General features: G+C 45.2%; 1 protein-coding gene across 1 annotated transcript; it reads right to left on the bottom strand.

Moving 5' to 3' along the window:
* Positions 1 to 4,450: 4,450 nt before the first annotated feature.
* LOC120909041 (dual specificity protein phosphatase 13-like) lies at positions 4,451 to 12,708 on the bottom strand. Its single transcript, XM_040320655.1, has 3 exons — positions 12,420 to 12,708; positions 11,750 to 11,967; positions 4,451 to 5,156 (listed from the first exon to the last, which is right to left on the bottom strand). The coding sequence occupies exons 1-3, from the start codon at positions 12,602 to 12,604 to the stop codon at positions 4,945 to 4,947; spliced, it is 615 nt and encodes a 204-aa protein (XP_040176589.1). The 5' UTR covers positions 12,605 to 12,708; the 3' UTR covers positions 4,451 to 4,944.
* Between the last annotated feature and the right edge of the window lie 5,570 nt (positions 12,709 to 18,278).

Below are 18,278 nucleotides of genomic sequence, written 5' to 3'. Positions count from 1 at the left end.
TATAGAGGGAAACACACTGCGTGCTATTCTAAATGAAGTAACTTTAATTGCCAGATAAGCAACAGTGGAAAATTATATTTACAAAAGTGGAGTAAACAGTTCTCTTGTTAGCATATAAGGCACAGATTTGGTCAATAATGTCACAAACCCCCCCACCTGTAGACCCCCACAACCACTGGGTCAGGGTTGTGGGGAAGAGGCCCTTGTCCTCACGACAATAGGGACAACCTGCTTTGCCAGGGGAGATGAACACAGCTTCACTAACACACTGAACTAAGTGAACATTTACCAAAGATATGCAGCTCAGTAAACTGGCACTGTAGTTATTATTCCTCTCTTCAGGCACATCAATAGTATACAAGGCACATTTTGATTACTTGCCATAGGCTGCTGCCCATAAGCAGGTTCCACAGATGCAGCAGATATGATTTAGCAGGAAAATACACTGTCTTCGATGAGCTTCTACCACAAGCACAGCAGCAGCGCGGATAGGCAGGACTCCTGAGGAACCCTGTTCTGTCCCTACAGGCAAGAACACTCTCCCTGAGTAAGAACCGTTTTACACTGAGCCGCCTATTGCGTCAGCGATAAAATGCCGCCATTTTTACCGCCGAAGCTATAGGAGCATTTCGTCCGCTAGCGGGGCGCATTTAATTAAAGGGTTAAGCAGCGCATTGCGGGTAGTATAGCTGCAATGTCCCAGCGATTTAAATGGGCAGCAGTGGTAGAGGAGCGGTATACACACCACTCCTTCACTGCTCCAAAGATGCGGCCAGCAGGACTTTTTTTACCGTCCTGCTAGAGCAACGCTCCAGTATGAAAGCCCTCGGGCTTTCACACTGGAGACAATGGAGCAGCTTCTTAAGGGCGGATTTCAGGCGCTATTTTTAACGCACCTGCAATATGCCCTCAGTGTGAAAGGGTCTTAGGCCTAGCTTTCCCTCACAGACAGTATACCATTCCCTCACTCATTCCACACACACGTCTCTCATAATGGTGGTTGGGCTCTCTTTTATATGGAAGCTAACAGAAAATGGTTGACAAAATCTCGAGATAACTTGGTACCAATCAGAACAAGAGGCTTCTAAAAGATGGCTGCTGGAGACAATTTAGAGAACAGTTACAGCCTCAACAGGATTTCACAAAACAGCAGGAAAACACAAACACATTCTAAATATAATATGACATTTCTGCATGAAAAAGCAAGTATGATACAATCGTAGTCCCACTTCGCCTCTCAGCCAGCAAGACTGTCCTGTGTATGTAAGGAGGCTACCTACATGCTGGATATTGTGGTCCCACCTGTCACCTCTGCCCAGCCCATCATTCACTTCTCATTCACCTTAGAGACAATGAACAGTCCATATGTTTGTTTTGTATTTTATTGAGGGATTTTGAGCTTGGATAGGGTAAGGGAAATTATGGAATGCCCAGAATCAATAGTAGAATCAATTGGACGATTAGTTGGAACCTTTTGGAACATTTACTCTTCTAGAGCTCCAGCCTCCTCCAGCACAACTCTTATTTGTTTCCCTCTCTCCTGTACAATACTTGGTTTCAGGCACAGCTAGCACATGGTAGGTCCAACTTTGACTCTGTCAGACCTTAGAAACTGCCATTTGCCGACAAGGACCGTGGGCCCCTTTCGTGTAGCTACAAATAGTGAAAGAAAAGTATTTTAATGCTAGCTGTCCTTTTGTGGACTACTGCTCCCAGTCAGTCCTCTTCAGGCCCTGCCAGCCTCCCTGACTGCAGCTGCCCGACTCCACTGCCAATGAAATCACAGTCTCTCCGGCTGACTCAACATCTGTCTCAGATTGCACACTCCCAGTCTCCTCCGGCATGCCTCCCCAGCTTTCCCAACTGTGCCTGTCACTCACCAGCCCTCCTGGCTGCACTCCGGTGGATCCGTCCTGGAGACTTGCCCGGCAACACTAGGTCCTGTCATCCTTCTTGATCCCTCTCTGTCCCTCCTGACCAGATCTTTCTTTGTTTCTCAGAAAGGCTCTGACTTGCACCCGAACCCCACAGGCCCAAGGTCGACCCCTACCCCCCCCAGACTGGGGAGTGCCTCAAAGGCCCAGGCAACCTAGTGCTCCATCTCCAGCTTCTTCCACCCAACCTCCCCCAAGCTGGACTGACCCTAGGTATTTAAGGAGGCCTGTCCCCTGCCAATACAAGTTGGGGATTGGTCAGGGCTCCTAAGAACACCCCAGGCAGCTCCACCTCTCTTCTCTTCCTCTCTTCTAGAATCTTCTAGAAGCCAGAGGGAGATAGCCGAGAAGTGATGCTGCATGTGAGTCACCTGCTGCTACTCTAGATCACTCCCAGACCACACAAATCAAAACAAAACTGGCCTAGCTTATAGCTAGGCCTGATTAAATTTACCTGCACTCCCAAAAATCCTACTTCTAGCACCTACCCAAAGTAAGGGGTGCTATAAGTGCTTCATAATATCTCCTTTGCAGGGAATCAAACTTTCTTCCCTTTACGGTGTTTAACTCTGGATGAATCCATAAGGATGATTAAGGATATGGTGGCACAGTCACAGAGAGGGATCATGAAGAACAACAGGATCTAGTGTTGCCGGGCAAGTCTCCAGGAGGGATCCACCGGAGTGCAGCCAGGAGGGCTGGTGAGTGACAGGCACAGTTGGAAAAGCTGGGGAGGCATGCCGGAGCGGACTGGGAGCATGCAGTCTGAGATGGTTGTAGACCCAGCTGGAGAGACTGTGATTTCATGGGCAGTGGAGTCGGACAGCTGCAGTCAGGGAGGATGGCATAGGACAGCTAACATTAAAAGACTTTTCTTTCACTATTTGTAGCTACGCTAAAGGGGTCCGCGGTCCCTGCCTGCAAATGGAAGTTGCTAATCCCACTAACAAATCAGCATGCTGCTTTTTTTTACAAGCATGTGTTCAATGGTTAGGAAAGAGAAAAAGCTTTCTAATAGTGTAATAGGTTTATTATAAAAAATCAAAGTTAAAACTTGACATAAGTGCATCCAGCACTTTCAGATAATCACATGTAAAAACAGAGTTCTAGTATGCTAGTAAGGGCCCTTTCACACAGGCTTTCCAATCAGGTCCGCCTGTCAGTTTTTCAGGCGGACCTAATCGGAGCCTCCACTCACTCCTATGGAGCGGTGGATGTCAGCGGTGATATGTCTGCTGACACACGCTGCTATCCGATCCAATCCTGTCCATGAAATCCAGATGGACGGTGATCCTATTTTCCATCTGTCTTGGAAGGTTGGAAGAAAGAAAGTTACCGCTCCAGGTGCATTGTGTTAGGGTGATCAATATGGTCTCAGGAGATCAAGGGTTCTGGCAATGCACAAGGCAACAAATGGAAAAATAAAATATAGACAGCCGCACTCCAAATAACCTTGATGGTCGTCTTTATTTAAAAAAGGAAAAATGCACTATCATACCTATGATTAAGCACTAATTTATAGTGCGAAACACGTCCGCTGTTTTACTCCCATGTTGTGTGCTGTGACTTGTAGTGCATTTTCCTTTTTTAAATAAAGACAACCATCAAGGTTTTTTGGAGTGCGGCTGTCCATATTTTCTTTTTCCATTTGTTGTCTTGCAGGTTGGATGGGATTGATAAAAATGGACAGGTGGTCCGTTTTCATCCGATCTCCCCATAGAGGAGAGCAGGACTCTGATAGATCCATCTTAGCACAGTGAGTGGAGACAGACCGGTCATCCACCTGCTCAGTGGGGATCAGCAGAACGATCCCCCACTGAGAAAGCGGAGTCCATCAAGCAGACAAGCCCCTGTGAAAGCACCCTTACAAACCACAGCTTTGATCCCAATCCCCAATGTCTCACTCAGTATCAGGCTGAGGGTACCGTCCAACATGTTTTATTGTAAACACATAAGACTTTGAAATATGTTGGTACAAGCCTGATACTGACGTAGACTGGAGATCGGGATCATAGTTGTGTTTTTTTTTCTAGATTACTGCAGCTCTATAAACACATGTAATTATCTGACAGCTTTTTACTCTAATGCCGCGTACACACCATCACTTTATGTGATGAAAAAAAACGACATTTTTTGTGAAGTAAAAAACAACGTTTTTGAAACTTCAATTTTCAAAAACGATGTTGCCTGCACACCATCGTTTTTTCACAAAGCAAAGCGAGGTTACGTTCACCACGTTTTTCCATTGAAGCTCGCTTCATAACTAGCTTCTGGGCATGCGCGGGTGTAAAAACGTCGTTTTAAACGTAATTTTTTGCTACACACGGTCAATTTCTGTGAAGTAAAAAACAACGTTTTGAAAAACGACACATAAAATTGAAGCATGCTTCAATTTTTTTTTCTTTTTTTTTACAAGACATAAAACGATGTTTTCCCCCAACACACGGTCATTTAAAGTGACGTTTTTAAAAACGTCGTTTTTTTTCATCACATAAAGTGATGGTGTGTACGCGGCATAAGAACATTTTCTACAGAAAATGCATGTTGATTTTACCAGAAAGGCAGTGTCCTTGTCACTTGCTGTGAGCTGAAAAAAAAGCGCAAACATCCTTATCTGTCTTATGTAAACTACTAGTCTTATCAACCACCATGTAATGGAGATAAACAAAGGCAGACATGTTTGAAGTCCAGACAGTGTGAAAACCATGACTCCTTCCATAGATACAGTTGAGCAAAGGGTGTAGTCATCAAGATACAGGAAGTGTGTTATTCACAGCGGAATGCTGGGTGAAAATGAAAGGAAAAACAAATGAAAAAAATTAAACTAATGCAGCCACCCCATCTAGGAACTGGTAAGCTGCAATATATGAAGGTTTGCTTTTCAGGTCTTTATACGCTTTTAGACTACAGGCATTTTTAAATAGATTTTTTTCTTTTGTGATATAAGCCTTGGGAGTATCCTTTTAGGGTCATGTACAAGCTCTTCCAGTTGATATGCCTTCTTATGCCATCAGAACATATAGCATCTCCAAAAGCTGTAGTGTAACTCCATCTCGAGGTGTTGCAGCTGCTGTAGAAAGCCACGGTTAGGAGCAATACAGCGATATTGAGAAACATGGCGAACGGCATCTGCCAGAGTAAAGCGCTGGTAAATCATTAGGTAGGCAAGGACCATTGTAGCTGAACGGCTTTTACCCATAACACAATGTACAAGAATTTTTCCTACAAAGAAAGTTTAAAACATTTAGATTCAATTTTGCCACACATCAATGTACTGCATAACAGGAGCAACTGAAAAGATTTACCATAACATTTCAACTTGGTTCATAAATCTCCTCTATACTGCTTAAAATGACATTACAATATTATAATTGGCCCTGACTACTTCTTAAAATACATCCATTACATTGTATACACTACAGTATGTGTTAAGCTCACTAAAATAACAGATGCCTTTAACTGACTCAATTACCACCCATGGTTTCCCTCGAAATATCCATATATATATATATATAGTGGGGCCACAAATCCTAATCTAGAATACCAAACAGGCAGATCTCTGGGGTGAAAGACAGGGGCATGGTATATCTGTCACCTGAGACCAAACTTTACAGAATACAGGGCATGGCCATATCAAGTGGACAAAGTCCATTCAAGGTTGGTGACAGCCCAGACAATTTGTATAGACATAGGTACACAACAGATTGTTTACTTGACATCAGCGTGTCAGGAAGCTTGTTCAGCTTAGTTAGCTATTATCCAGTTGATTTGTTCAAATTTGGGCCTCTGCTTTAGCTGGGCTGTACTGTGGGCTCATTCTGTTGTTGCTGGGGTGCTATACCACCCCGGAGCGACAGGTGGTGCCAGTGGAGTCCAGGCTAGGGTGCCTCTTGCCAGCAGCCAATCAGGAGGGGTTTTCCCTCGCGGGGCATGCTGAGAGAGGGTACTTCTGGAGCAGACGCCATTGGGCAGGGTCTTGTTCCTGGTGTGGCGCCCATCTTCAGGGTGACCACACATCACGGCTCCCCGGTGAGATGGCCTACCAGGCCAAGGGGCGCGTGCCACGCGGTGTTTCTGGTTCCGGGACCATGTTGGCCCGGAGCAACTGAAGCTGTGGTGGGGCCCAGTGGTCGACTGGGTTCCCAAATTCTGAGGAAAGATCCCAAGCAAGATAGCTGTTCGGTGGGGAGTCAGCCTGAGGGGAGAGCCAAGAGAGGCAGGCAATCCATTAGGGCCTCGACAATCCATCGGGGATCAAGGTAACCGGACACTGAAAGGTTGGATGTCAGCCACCTGCCAGTCGGTGACCCAAGTGAGAACTACCTGAGGGAGATTCAGGCACAAATACTACTGAGGAGGATTTTCTTCCATGATCCACGTTCTAGGGAAGGGTCTGTGGCAGAGACTTGTTTTCCCTCAAGATTCCGAGTGATACCCTGGCTGCCATGTCGGTGCGAGAGGCCTGTCCAGGTACACTATACCCACTCCGTCTGGAGTGGCGACAAAAGTAAAGTGTCGTTGGAAGCAGGACTGTTTCCATACTGTTGAGCCTGAATCTGCTATTTCTCCTCCTCTTACATCTCTGCTGTCTACCTCAAGTTTTACTGTTACCGTGTTGGGTAAAATAAAAGCACAAGAAAAGACATCTGCTGTTTGGACTTTCCATTTGCTGAAGCTCTCATCTACCCTAGACGCTCACAGAGGTAACACGCTATCCCAATCTATAACCAGCAGCTCCTTCAGGGGTGAGCGCTACACGTGGAGGCTCGTCCGGGATCGGCTGTTGCCTCTGACAACGGAACTGTGAGAATTTATTCTGCTATTGAGAGCCAGGAATTGTCCTGGTGTTGGACTGTGCAGTGAGGAAGGAGTTAACCTCAGGTAGCAAAAGTCTGGGTGCACGTGCAGCGGAGTGACGTGTGCCTGCAACGTGCCCAGAGAAGAACTTCAAGTGGGAGGAGTTACCCACCCCTGCGTGAGACGTAGGTTGAGTTTGGCGCCAAGCAGCAGAGTGATTGCCCGCCCATGAGAGAGAGACATGTGCAGACATGTCTGCTCCTTTACCGCCTTTTGAGACCTCAGATGTCTGTTCCGGGAGTCAACGCAATGCCTGCTGCTGCTGCTGCCGCCGGAGTACCCTTGACAGATATCGGGATCCGAATGCCGACCAATGGGAAGTTTGTGCTGTTTTCGAGCGGAGGCGTGGAGGCCCTCGGACTGTCCTGCCCCTGCTGCTCGGAGCTGGCCGTCCGGATCCTGCCATTTGCTCGGTGCAAGAGGTGCCGGGCCTATCTGTTCCAAATCGAGCCACCGACCGAAACTCCCCGGGAGTACAAGGTGGACTGGATCACTGGGACTGTAACCGCGGAGGAGGAGGCCCCATGGCCGGAACCCTCCCCAACTACTGTGGTCGCTGATCTGGAGGTCATGACCGTCTCGTCCACACTTACCCCGCCATCGGCTGTTTTTCCAATCAGATCGCCGGAGGTAAGCGAAGTGGAAGAGAAAGAATGTGTGACCAGTGTGCAAACCGATGCCGTACCGGAGGCTACAGCTACCAATGTGGTCTCCGTATGGCCCGCCATTGCCAAAGTGGGCCCGGCACAGGCTTCCCTCGGCTGTGGTCGAGGCCTGCCTGCCTAAACAAGTGACTCGACTAACGTCCCTATTAGGGAACGCACCTATTTGCCTGCAGAGGAATATGACACCTCGGACCTGGACTCCTTGTCTGGTGATAGAGATGACCACTGGTTCGAGCCTGAATTTCCAGAGTCTCAATTTGGTGGAGGCTTCCGAGCCAACAAGTCTCGGAGGCGGAAAGAAACGCTCCGGCCGGAGCGCACCAAATACAAGTGCCCCGCAACTCACATGGGGAGTTGGTGCATCCAGCACCAGTGTCGCCAACCCCATACCTGCCGCAGTGCCTGTACTAAAAAGGGCGCCTGACGCCATTGCGCTACCAGGACTTGGAGACCCTCGTGTTCTGCCTAGACTGGCCCGTCTGCAGCGCATTGTTATGCGAAAAGTGGCCGCTGACTATGGATGGGAATATCCCTACATACCTCCAGCCCTTCTGCCCGTGATTGAGCAAGCAAGAGAGGGTTGGTGTCATGATGCAATCTGGGAGCACTTGAATGTACCTAGGTGTGCTCGTGACACGGATTTTACTTTCATCCATTTGAATTACAGACTTGAAGGCTGTTTGAAAGATTGGAGCCCTGGTCGGTACATCTTTAGCGATAAAGTGGTCCTTAAATGTCTCGGGAGAGTGGATCAAGTTTTTTCTGTTACCACTACAAATTCCAGAGGGGACATTATCACTTTGCCACGGTTTTACAGGTAGACCTAATGTCTGCGTGGTCACCTTTGCTATTGCTTTTGAAGAAGTTACGGACAAAAACTGTTGCCCCTTTCCAGTTTGTGTTTTCATCCCTCCGGATCCACATTTTGTTGCTTGTGCAGAACTTTGGGGGGTTTGGTCAGTTAGAAAGGATAGGGTCTTGCTGGCTTCTTCACAGCACCAGGAAAAGGATAAGAGAAGAAGATACCATTTTCTACATCTCCCTTTTGCTGCTATTTGTTCTGAAGTGAACAGTGGACTGCCTTTGTAGTACCAGTGCACTGACCGCTAGGGGCATTGTTCTGCACTTTTACTACCGCAGAAAGACTAAGGCCCCGTACACACGACAGAGTTTCTCGGCAGAATTCAGCGAGAAACTCGGTCAGAGCCGGATTCTGCCGAGAAACTCTGTCGTGTGTACACTTTCTGCCCGATGGAGCCGCCGAGGAACTCGTCGAGAAAATAGAGAACATGTTCTCTATTTTCTCGTTGTTCTATGGGAGAACTCGGCGGCTTCAGGGCTGAACTCGCCGAGGAACTCGATGTGTTTGGCACGTCGAGTTCCTCGGCCGTGTGTACGGGGCCTAACTTGTACATATTCATTTTTTCCTTAAAAGCCTCCAACTTAGGAAATCCTCAGCACTTAAGTTCACTGGTATTGTACGTCTCTTTGGGAGGAAGGGAAATTTCGCCCTCTGACAAGAGGGTGCAGTTTCAATTCCAACCTTAGTGATTACATAGATATAGTAATATACGTGTATATGTTTTTTGTGTATGTTTTCCTATTTTTTTTTTGTTTGCAGGTTGTTGACCTTCTATCAACGCTGTCGGAGAATGGGGCAGAATAGATAGTTAGGATTGTGTAATGTCATAGTGTATTACTGTATATATTTGTACAAAATAATGTTTTATGTCTCAAAGTTCTATTTCTTTCCTATCTTTCTCTTATTGTTATGCAGATTCAGGTCAGGCATTCAGGCTTGAATGCCTTCTGTTCGGACACTGAGGACAGTGTCTATTCAAGTGGGGGGAGTGTGTAGTGCCTGTGTACTTTCGGTACAGGTGCTATTTTAAATTTAAAGGGGGATGAGAAAGTTAGTTAGCTCTCATCCAGTTGATTTTTTCAAATTTGGGCCTCTGCTTTAGCTGGGCTGTACTGTGGGCTCATTCTGTTGTTGCTGGGGTGCTATACCACCCCGGAGCGACAGGTGGCGCCAGTGGAGTCCAGGCTAGGGTGCCTCTTGCCAGCAGCCAATCAGGAGGGGCTTTCCCTCGCGGGGCATACTGGGAGAGGGTACTTCTGGAGCAGACGCCATTGGACGGGGTCTTGTTCCTGGTGTGGCGCCCACCTTCAGGGTGACCACACATCACAGCTCCCCGGCGATATGGCCTACCAGGGCGGGGTGCGCGTACCACGCGGTGTTCCTGGTTCCGGGACCATGTTGGCCCGGAGCAACTGAAGCTGTGGTGGGGCCCAGTGGTCGACTTGGTCCCTCAAATTCTGAGGAAAGATCTCAAGCGAGATAGCTGTTCGGTGGGGAGTCAGCCTGAGGAGAGTCAAAAGAGGCAGGCAATCCAATAGTGCCTCGACAATCCATCGGGGATCAAGGTAACCTGACAATGAAAGGTTGGATGTCAGCCACCTGCCATTCGGTGACCCAAGTGAGAACTATCTGAGGGAGATTCAGGCACAAATTCTACTAAGGAGAATTTTCTTCCATGATCCACGTTCTAGGGAAGGGTCTGTGGCAGAGACTTGTTTTCCCTCAAGGTTCCGAGTGATACCCTGGCTGCCAGGTCGGTGCGAGAGGCCTGTCCAGGTACACTATACCCACTCCGGCTGGAGTGGCGATGAAAGGAAAGTGTCGTTGGAAGCAGGACTGTTTCCATACTGTTGAGCCTGAATCTGCTATTTCTCCTCCTCTTACATCTCTGCTGTCTACCTCAAGTTTTACTGTTTACCGTGTTGGGTAAAATAAAAGCACAAGAAAAGACACCTGCTGTTTGGACATTCCATTTGCTGAAGCTCTTATCATCTACCCTAGACGCTCACAGAGGTAACACGCCATCCCAATCTATAATCAGTAGCTCCTTCGGGGGTGAGCGCTACATAGATTTTTACTTTTTTTAGGTTTGCTAATCTAACAGAAGACCGCTGTTTTTAAAATTCAACATCAAAACAGTTTGACAGATTTCAAAATCCTGTAATTCACCATAAACTGAGTTTACTGATAAAAATACATGTGAAATGCAAGACTTTGGTGGGTGTAAAAAGATGTCCGCTTGCAGACTTCTAACTGTAGCCCTACTGCGGATGAGTGCGGGTGTACCAAGATGGCCGTGACGGAACACCACATCGGATGCATATTCTGATGGGTAGCAGCTTTCTGATAGAACACAGGCTCCTTTAAACTGCAAGACTGGCCCCTGCAGCCTCTTCTTCCCTATACTCAGGCAGTCAGATGCCTGTGACGTCTTCAAGACTGATGCAGGGCTCTTAGCTCCGAATTCTGCGTGAGGATATCAAGAAACAATCCATGGCAGGAGAATGGGGAATGCCTTCTGCTGGGGGGAGCGGAGATCAAGTAACTAACACTACTTTTCCTGTCCACTAAACCTAAACAAGCCTTTAACAGCGCCCACTGCAGGGGAGGATTTTTACTTTACCTGGAGTTGTACATTAAGCCCATGAAGGTGAGTTAGGTGACAGTAACATTACTGTGGATCTAAAGTGTTACTAAATCCACAACAGTAAAACCAGACTGTATACCCAGTAAAGCATGGGTGCCCAACCTGTGGCCCTCCAGCTTTTGTGGAACTACAAGTCCCATGCAGGCATTGCAAGCCGCTGACAGTTCCAAGCATGACTCCCAAAGGCAGAGCCATGATGGGACTTATAGTTTTGCAACAGTTTCAGGGCCACAGGTTGAGCATCCATGCAGTAAAGCGTGTTTGTTATACTCACTGTAAATCTAAAGGGTAAATCTTCTACATTGTGTAAATAGGCTGTTTGATCCTGTCTTCTCTGATCCTACTCTTCTTTCACAGTCCCAATCCATCTGCTGATAGAACAGAGCATTGAAGGCACTCTGCACTTGCTCAGTTTGGTGTGTAATGCTAGAGAGTTTTTTTTTTTGGAAGATGCATGTGATCGGCACAGCACTGTACAGCCAAAGTCAGGGGGCCTGCAGTCATAATAGAATGAAAACGCCTCCTACAAGCTTTAACCAGACACTAATAGAAGTCACAAGACTGCTATATACTGCTGATGAGAAAAGATATTTAGCAGTTTATCTTTACTAAAAATAATTGCGTTGCCATGTTCTGTGTACTGTGGGAGACCAGATATAGTGAATTCAGAGTCCTGGGTTTAGTAACACTTTAATTCTCAATTTTTTTTATATGTGTTGATTGAATATATTTACTAACACAAGTACCGTATATGGCTTTTCATGTATATATATTATATACTCACCGCCAGGTGTACTCAGAGCCTTGTGAATAAACTTTGCCCCTGGACGTAGGAATACACTAATGTCGAAATCTGGGCAATCTTCTATAGTGATGCCATAGTACTGGATATCAGGTCCGTAATCAATGTTATCCCCTGTGAATTCCCACGAGGCATGGGCTGCGTTCAGGATGTGTGTGATGCCCATCTTCCTCAATTGTTTTCTGTCTCTTGCAATATTTCTGCCATATATTGAAACAAAAATGTGAGTGCATTGCATAATATGCTCACCATCTCTGAATTTACGTGCCTTGTGTAGTCACTGAAGGACTATACAAATCGGGGTATTATATTCAGTTAGCACTAGTAGAGCAGGTGCATGAAGGACAAAATATGCCTTCCCTGCTGTGAAACGCATTGGTGACATCTTTTCAGAAGGGAACATACAGTCTCTGCTTCAGACAGAGTACTAACTTGTCAACACTGATACCTCAATTAAGGATTAAAGCAACAAAAACTAGGGAATTGCTAGTGTAGCCTATAGCCAACACACATGGTTAGGATGGCAGGGCTGGGCTACTTTGATGTGGTATCTTGTTATTAAGAATTCAGAGGACAAAACAATTTTAGAACATGAATTAGTATAACCTGTGTAATATTACTGCACTGTATAATGTTTGGCATTGTCACTTACACATCCCCCAGGAAAAGGTTTGGAAAGACTTGGTCCACGTGATGCGTACCCCCTTTGTAGCTGTCTAGAAGTGCTTCCAGCTCATAGACTGGAGGGGGGCCTCTGAATAGCTTCCTCATTTTAGGCTCCCAAGTAAAAGCAGCAGCAGTAGAAGAAGATTCCTGGATGTGACAGTTGTGTAGCATATATCAGTCTGTCCCTATGACGAGACACTTGATGCCATGTAACAGCTGACGGATTGTCACCAAATGCTGCTGGAAGTGGAGGGGGGGCTGGGAGTGTTTAGACACAGAACGATTGTCCCTGCTGTAGAATGTTCTGCCAGTGACCATAAGAATGCTGATATAACTAGAGAGAAATAACTGAAACAAAGGTTCTTTACAGTATTGTAACCAGGGCCACTAACATGCAAGAATGCAAGAAAAGTGAAGTGGGTGTCCAGCCAATATTAGCAAATAGTGATTCTGAATAAAGAGCACTCTAACGTAAAAAACAAAGAGATGTTTAAACTCTTAAAATCAGTACAGTTGTCGGAGAGGGGTGGAGGGATAATTACACGTGCCTGAAAATCACCCTTCAAATAAGAGAATAGTTTAAACCATTATGCCGCGTACACGCGATCATTTTTCGTCATGAAAAAACGTTGTTTTTGAAAAACGTCATTTAAAATGATCGTGTGTGGGCTACACATCATTTTTCCGCTTCTGAAAAAAGACAAAAAAAAAAATTCGAACATGCTGCATTTTTTTACGTCGTTTTAAACGATGTTATTTTTCGGGTTGTAAAAAATGATCGTGTGTGGGCTAAAACGACGTTTTAAACCCGCGCATGCTCAGAAGCAATTAATGAGACGGGAGCGCTCGTTCTGGTAAAACTACCGTTCACAATGGAGTAAGCACATTCATCACGCTGTAACAGACAGAAAATCGCGAATCGTCTTTTACTAACATGGAATCAGCTAAAGCAGCCCAAAGGCGAATAGAACTTCCCCTTTAGAGTGCCGTCGTACGTTTTGTACGTCACCGCGCTTTGTTCATCATTTTTTAAAAACGTAACTTTTGCCATTTAAGTTACACCGCCGCAAAATCTCTACCTAAGTGCCTGATCCACAAAGCACTTACCTAGAAATTTTCAGCGGTGTAACTTAAATCCGTCCGGCGCAAGGCGTGCCTAATCTAATGGGGCGAGTCCCATTTAAATTAGGCGCGCTCCCGCGCCGGACGTACTGCGCATGCTCCTGATGTTATTTTCCCGAAGTGTTTTGCGCGGATTTACGTTGCGCCGGGTTTTGAGAATCGCGACGGGCGTAAAAAAAAAAAGAGTTGCGGCGGGAAAAATGTTTTTTTTTTTAAAAAAAAAATGACAGCGACGCGGGATAGAAGGGTATACTTTTACAAGGTGTAAACAGTTTACACTTTGTAAAAGCAGCCCTAATTTTGCGACGGCAAACTAATACTTACGGAGAAAAAACGAAGCGTAAAATCTCGTGGATCTCCGTAAGTGCTAATTTGCATACCCCACGCTGGATTTCGACGAGAAATGCCCCCAGCGGCGGCTGCGGTACTGCATCATAAGATCCGACAGTGTAAGACCCTTACACATGTCGGATCTTCTGCCTATCTATGAGAAACTGATTCTGTGGATCAGTTCCATAGATAGAAACAGGGATACGCCGGCGTATCAGTAGATACGCCGGCGTATCCCTTTTGTGGATCAGGCCCCTTAAACTTAGTCAACACCCAGGACCAGGCAGATTTTCCACCCTCTTCTATAAAAAATGTCCACTATTGTAGCCACCCCCACGTGGTGCAATTTTTCATGCAAATTTAAAAAAAAAAATTCTCTCCTCTGCAATGCTAACTACAAACATAGTCAGGGTTACTAAGCCAAACAAAGACCTTCACAGATGGTCTATCAGCCAGAATCATTAATCAATATAAACATCAAAATACTTACTAAAATTTCAGGCTGTAGACTTAATTCCTTTTTTATCCTCTTGATTAGGAAAGACCAAGCTTGGTTCGTCCTTAAGCAACAGGCAAGGGTCAACATTCATGTGATATTATATTTTATATTTATATATTTTATATTTTATCATATTACATTTCCAATGTTTTTGATACATCGTACTTGTCTTTTTTTAGAAACACTACTTTGAAACTTGGGCTTTGGATTACTGCCCCCCTATAGCACCCCTCAAGTCAAACCCAAATATTATGGATTTGAATCCCCCTTCTTCCCTATCCAGGGAAGAACTCAATAATGTTGTCCGCTTTTGCGACGAGCCAGAACCGCAGGGGAACACGTGAGGTGCACGGTGGGCCGATGAGAGACAGCAATAATACAGTTCATCGGTTTACTCACGGTTAGCAGAAAGCCTCCCTGGGCCGGTCGCACAGTGAAGGGGAAGACAGCACGACATCCTCCGGGGCACGCTCTGTGATAGGGAAACGCCAGCCAAGATGGTGGTTGAGGTGCCCGTGATGACAGGGGTGTTTAGAGTGCTTGTGGCGGCTGGGTCCCTTGATGGTATTTGTCGTGACGCCAGTACCGTTAATGGTGGTACAACCAGTTGTAGTAACAATGTTGAAGAATGAGGTAGACAGTGGTAAGATACAACTCACACTTTTACTGTGGCTGGTTTTGGTTGCAGTACAAACATCCAGTTAGAATACAGTCTCTGGGTAAATAGAGGAATTCTGCTGATCCACTGCTAATAGGCTTTAGTAGGCCCGAGTCAGGCTGTGGTTCAGTATAATGCTTACTTGTGTCTGGTCTCTTTTGAATCCAGTTACATGGGTGAGGTTGCCGGTGGCTAAGAAATCCTTCACCTTTATACTCAAAGGTCTTTGCTGCCGCTTGATGGCTGTTACCCTTTGATTTGAGCAGTTCCAATTTGTCCCTTCTCTGGACTGACCTTCTCTCTCATCTTCACATTCTGCTTTCTCTCTGCACACTCTCTTCCTTGACTGAACAACTGACCACAGATAAGCCTGAGCTGGGATAGATATCCCAGAGTGGTGCTATCCCCATCTTGTGGTGGGAAGTATGAAGCACACTTGACCAGCCTATGAACAGGGATACCACAGGTGTAGCAATGCAAAATGACATGCAATATAGCAATGACAAAGAAGTAATACTTTTGCAGTTCCCACATGTCCTGAGTGGGACGCTGCACTTTCCCCCATACTATTAATTTTAGTGCTGGGACCAGTAGCAGATGCATAAATACTAATATCAAAGGAATTGAAACAGCCGAGGTTAATCACAAGCTGTGGTTATTCACAAGTTAATGTCCCTTACCACTTCATACATCTCTTTCCCAAATCTTTTCTCACAACTGGATGCATTTGCCACCCATTTGGGCCTGCATGTAAATCCTACTAAGTCAAAAGCCTATATGTCCGTCACCTTCCTACCTCAGACGCTTTTAACCTTACAAAGCTCTCACTAATTTCAATTGTTGAGTACCTTTCCTTATGTAGGTGTCTCTTTACCCCTTTTACTAATCCATATATCAAATTTTTCCATCACTATTTAGACAGTTGAACTACCTACTTTAATCTTGGCAACATTTCCCTATATCATGGTTTGGTTGGATTCATGCAGTCAGGATGACATATCTTCCCAAAATATGTTTTATAGATCTTCCCGTCCCTGCTCACACGCAAACCCCTACATTTTTATCTGTGGCTCTTCCAGTTAATAAACACATTGAAGTTGATTTACTAAATCTGGAGAGTGCAAAGTCTGGTACAGCTGTGCATGGTAGCTTCAAGCTTCAACTTGTTCAATTAAGCTTTGACCAAAAGAACTGGAGGCTGATTGGTTTCTATGCTGAGCTGCACTACATTTTACACCCATTATATTTGCCCAAAAACCTGTAGAAAGCCTGGCAGTACCTAACATTTACCAATACTACCTGGCAGCAACCATTGCTCCTTTATCTCATATCCAAGCCACCCATGATTTCTCCTTCTGGGCCTAGTGTGACTCAATTGTCATCCAATCTTCACAGTTTATCTGCCCTGGCTTCCACTTGAAAGCCATCTGGAGGTTTTAAATACCATTCGCCCACATTTAATACTCTGGAAACCTCATACCTCATATCTCCAAAACTTCCTTTGCTCAGATTTCTCTGCCCTGTTTCCTCTGTGGCTACTGACTCCTAACCCAAATGTGAAAATGTGGGCATAGGTAGTCATTTTGCCCAAAAGATATGGATGAGAACAACATTTCCAGTAGCACCACAGTTTGATGGTAGAGCAAACAAGCTTAAAAGCAGAGATATAAACCAAAGGTTTGGCACACTATATAGAGCTGTTTGGTTTAAGTGAGTAAAAATTGGCCAGCGGCACTGGAGCACCAATAGGCCTAAATGTAGAGACACAAGCCACATGGAGGTTTGGGTGGATAAAAAAATTGCTAGTGGCACCACAGTTTGAAGGTAGTGCCAAAAATTGGCCGTGCATTCCAGGAACAGTCAGAAAGAGACTTTTGCCATTAAATGGTTTGGAAGGAGTTGCAGCACTTGAAGCTGGGCTAAACTCACAATCAGAAGCTGGACATTGGAGAGGTTAGAGTGGAGCTTTTATTTATGGTCCAGTGCCAGGTCAAGGAAACCTAGTAGGTAGTTACTGCTGGAGATGATTGTTGTTGGTAATGGACGATGTTCGTGTCTATACTTTATAGTCTGTGGTGTGGCCTGTTTACCTTCTGCTGGTGCCATTAAAGTGTGGTGCCACTGGCCAATATTTACCCACCCACCCTGTCCTGGAAAGAAAAGTATATAAAGCATTATCAGGAGTAGTCATATTACCCACACTGAAGCTGATAAACTGTAGTTTATTGGCGTTTTGGCTTTTTTTTTTAAAGCCCATAAACTGAACTGTATGTTAGCCTACGTGCCCATTCACACATGGGCGTTTTTTAGTGTTAATGAGCTTTGGAGTTTATTGGCTTTTTTCTGAACGCCCGAAATTTGCATTCAAAGTGTCGTTTTTCGGCGGGATTTCGCAGTTTTTTTATCCATTGAAAAAAAAGAAGAAAAAAAAAAACTACACTGAACAACGCTGATTAAAGCTATTGCAAAAACGCTAAAAAACGTTGAAAGGCTCCCTGCAAAGCTACTGGTGTTTTTTTAAAAGCTTTTTTTTGGAGCCTAAAGCCCTCTACGTACGATCAGTCCATCAGTGAAGGACCGTTTCATCGGTTAACCGATGAAGCTGACTGATGGTCTGATGTGCCTACACACCATCAGTTAAAAAAACGATCGAGTCCAACGCGGTGACGTAAAACACAACGACATGCTGATAAAAATGAAGTTCAATGCTTCCAAGCATGCGTTGACTCGATTCTAAGCATGCACGGGTTTCTAACCAATGCTTTTGCGTACTAACCATCGGTTTTGACCAATCGGTTAGGCGTCCATCGGTTCAATTTTAAAGTTCTAAATTTTTGGACCGAAGGATAACTGACCGATGGGGCCCACACACGGCCGGTTTGGACCGATGAAACGGTCCTTTAGTCCGTTTTCATCAGTTTAGACTGATCGTGTGTACGCGGCCTAAGTGGTAAACATAACTAAAAGTGTTCTACTTACACGTTACTTAGCATGCATATACTTAACATAAAAAAATATATATATATATATATCTATATATATATGATGTTTGATCCGTCTAAATTGTTTCAGTGAAACATCAATTTACAGGAAGCAGCAAATTCTTGATATTTTATATACAAACGTCTCTTTGTATTATTACAGAAACAAATCAAAACTTTCATACACAATGGCATGAAATAACTTTATTTGGAAATAAAAAGGAATATCATATACAACACAATGATTACATTATA

Source organism: Rana temporaria, chromosome 8 (genome assembly GCF_905171775.1).
Source record: "Rana temporaria chromosome 8, aRanTem1.1, whole genome shotgun sequence".
Lineage (NCBI taxonomy): Eukaryota > Metazoa > Chordata > Amphibia > Anura > Ranidae > Rana > Rana temporaria.
Note: the sequence above shows the minus strand (reverse complement) of the source record. Positions and strands in the feature narration are given on the sequence as shown.

Excerpts from the sequence above, each read along its gene's own strand:
- LOC120909041 (XM_040320655.1), bottom strand. The coding sequence starts at position 12,604 with ATGCTACACAACTGTCACATCCAGGAATCTTCTTCTACTGCTGCTGCT. Across the intron at positions 11,968-12,419 it reads AACCTTTTCCTGGGGGATGT|AAATATTGCAAGAGACAGAA; the intron begins GTAAGTGACAAT and ends AATATATGGCAG. Across the intron at positions 5,157-11,749 it reads GGCTCTGAGTACACCTGGCG|GAAAAATTCTTGTACATTGT; the intron begins GTGAGTATATAA and ends CTTTCTTTGTAG.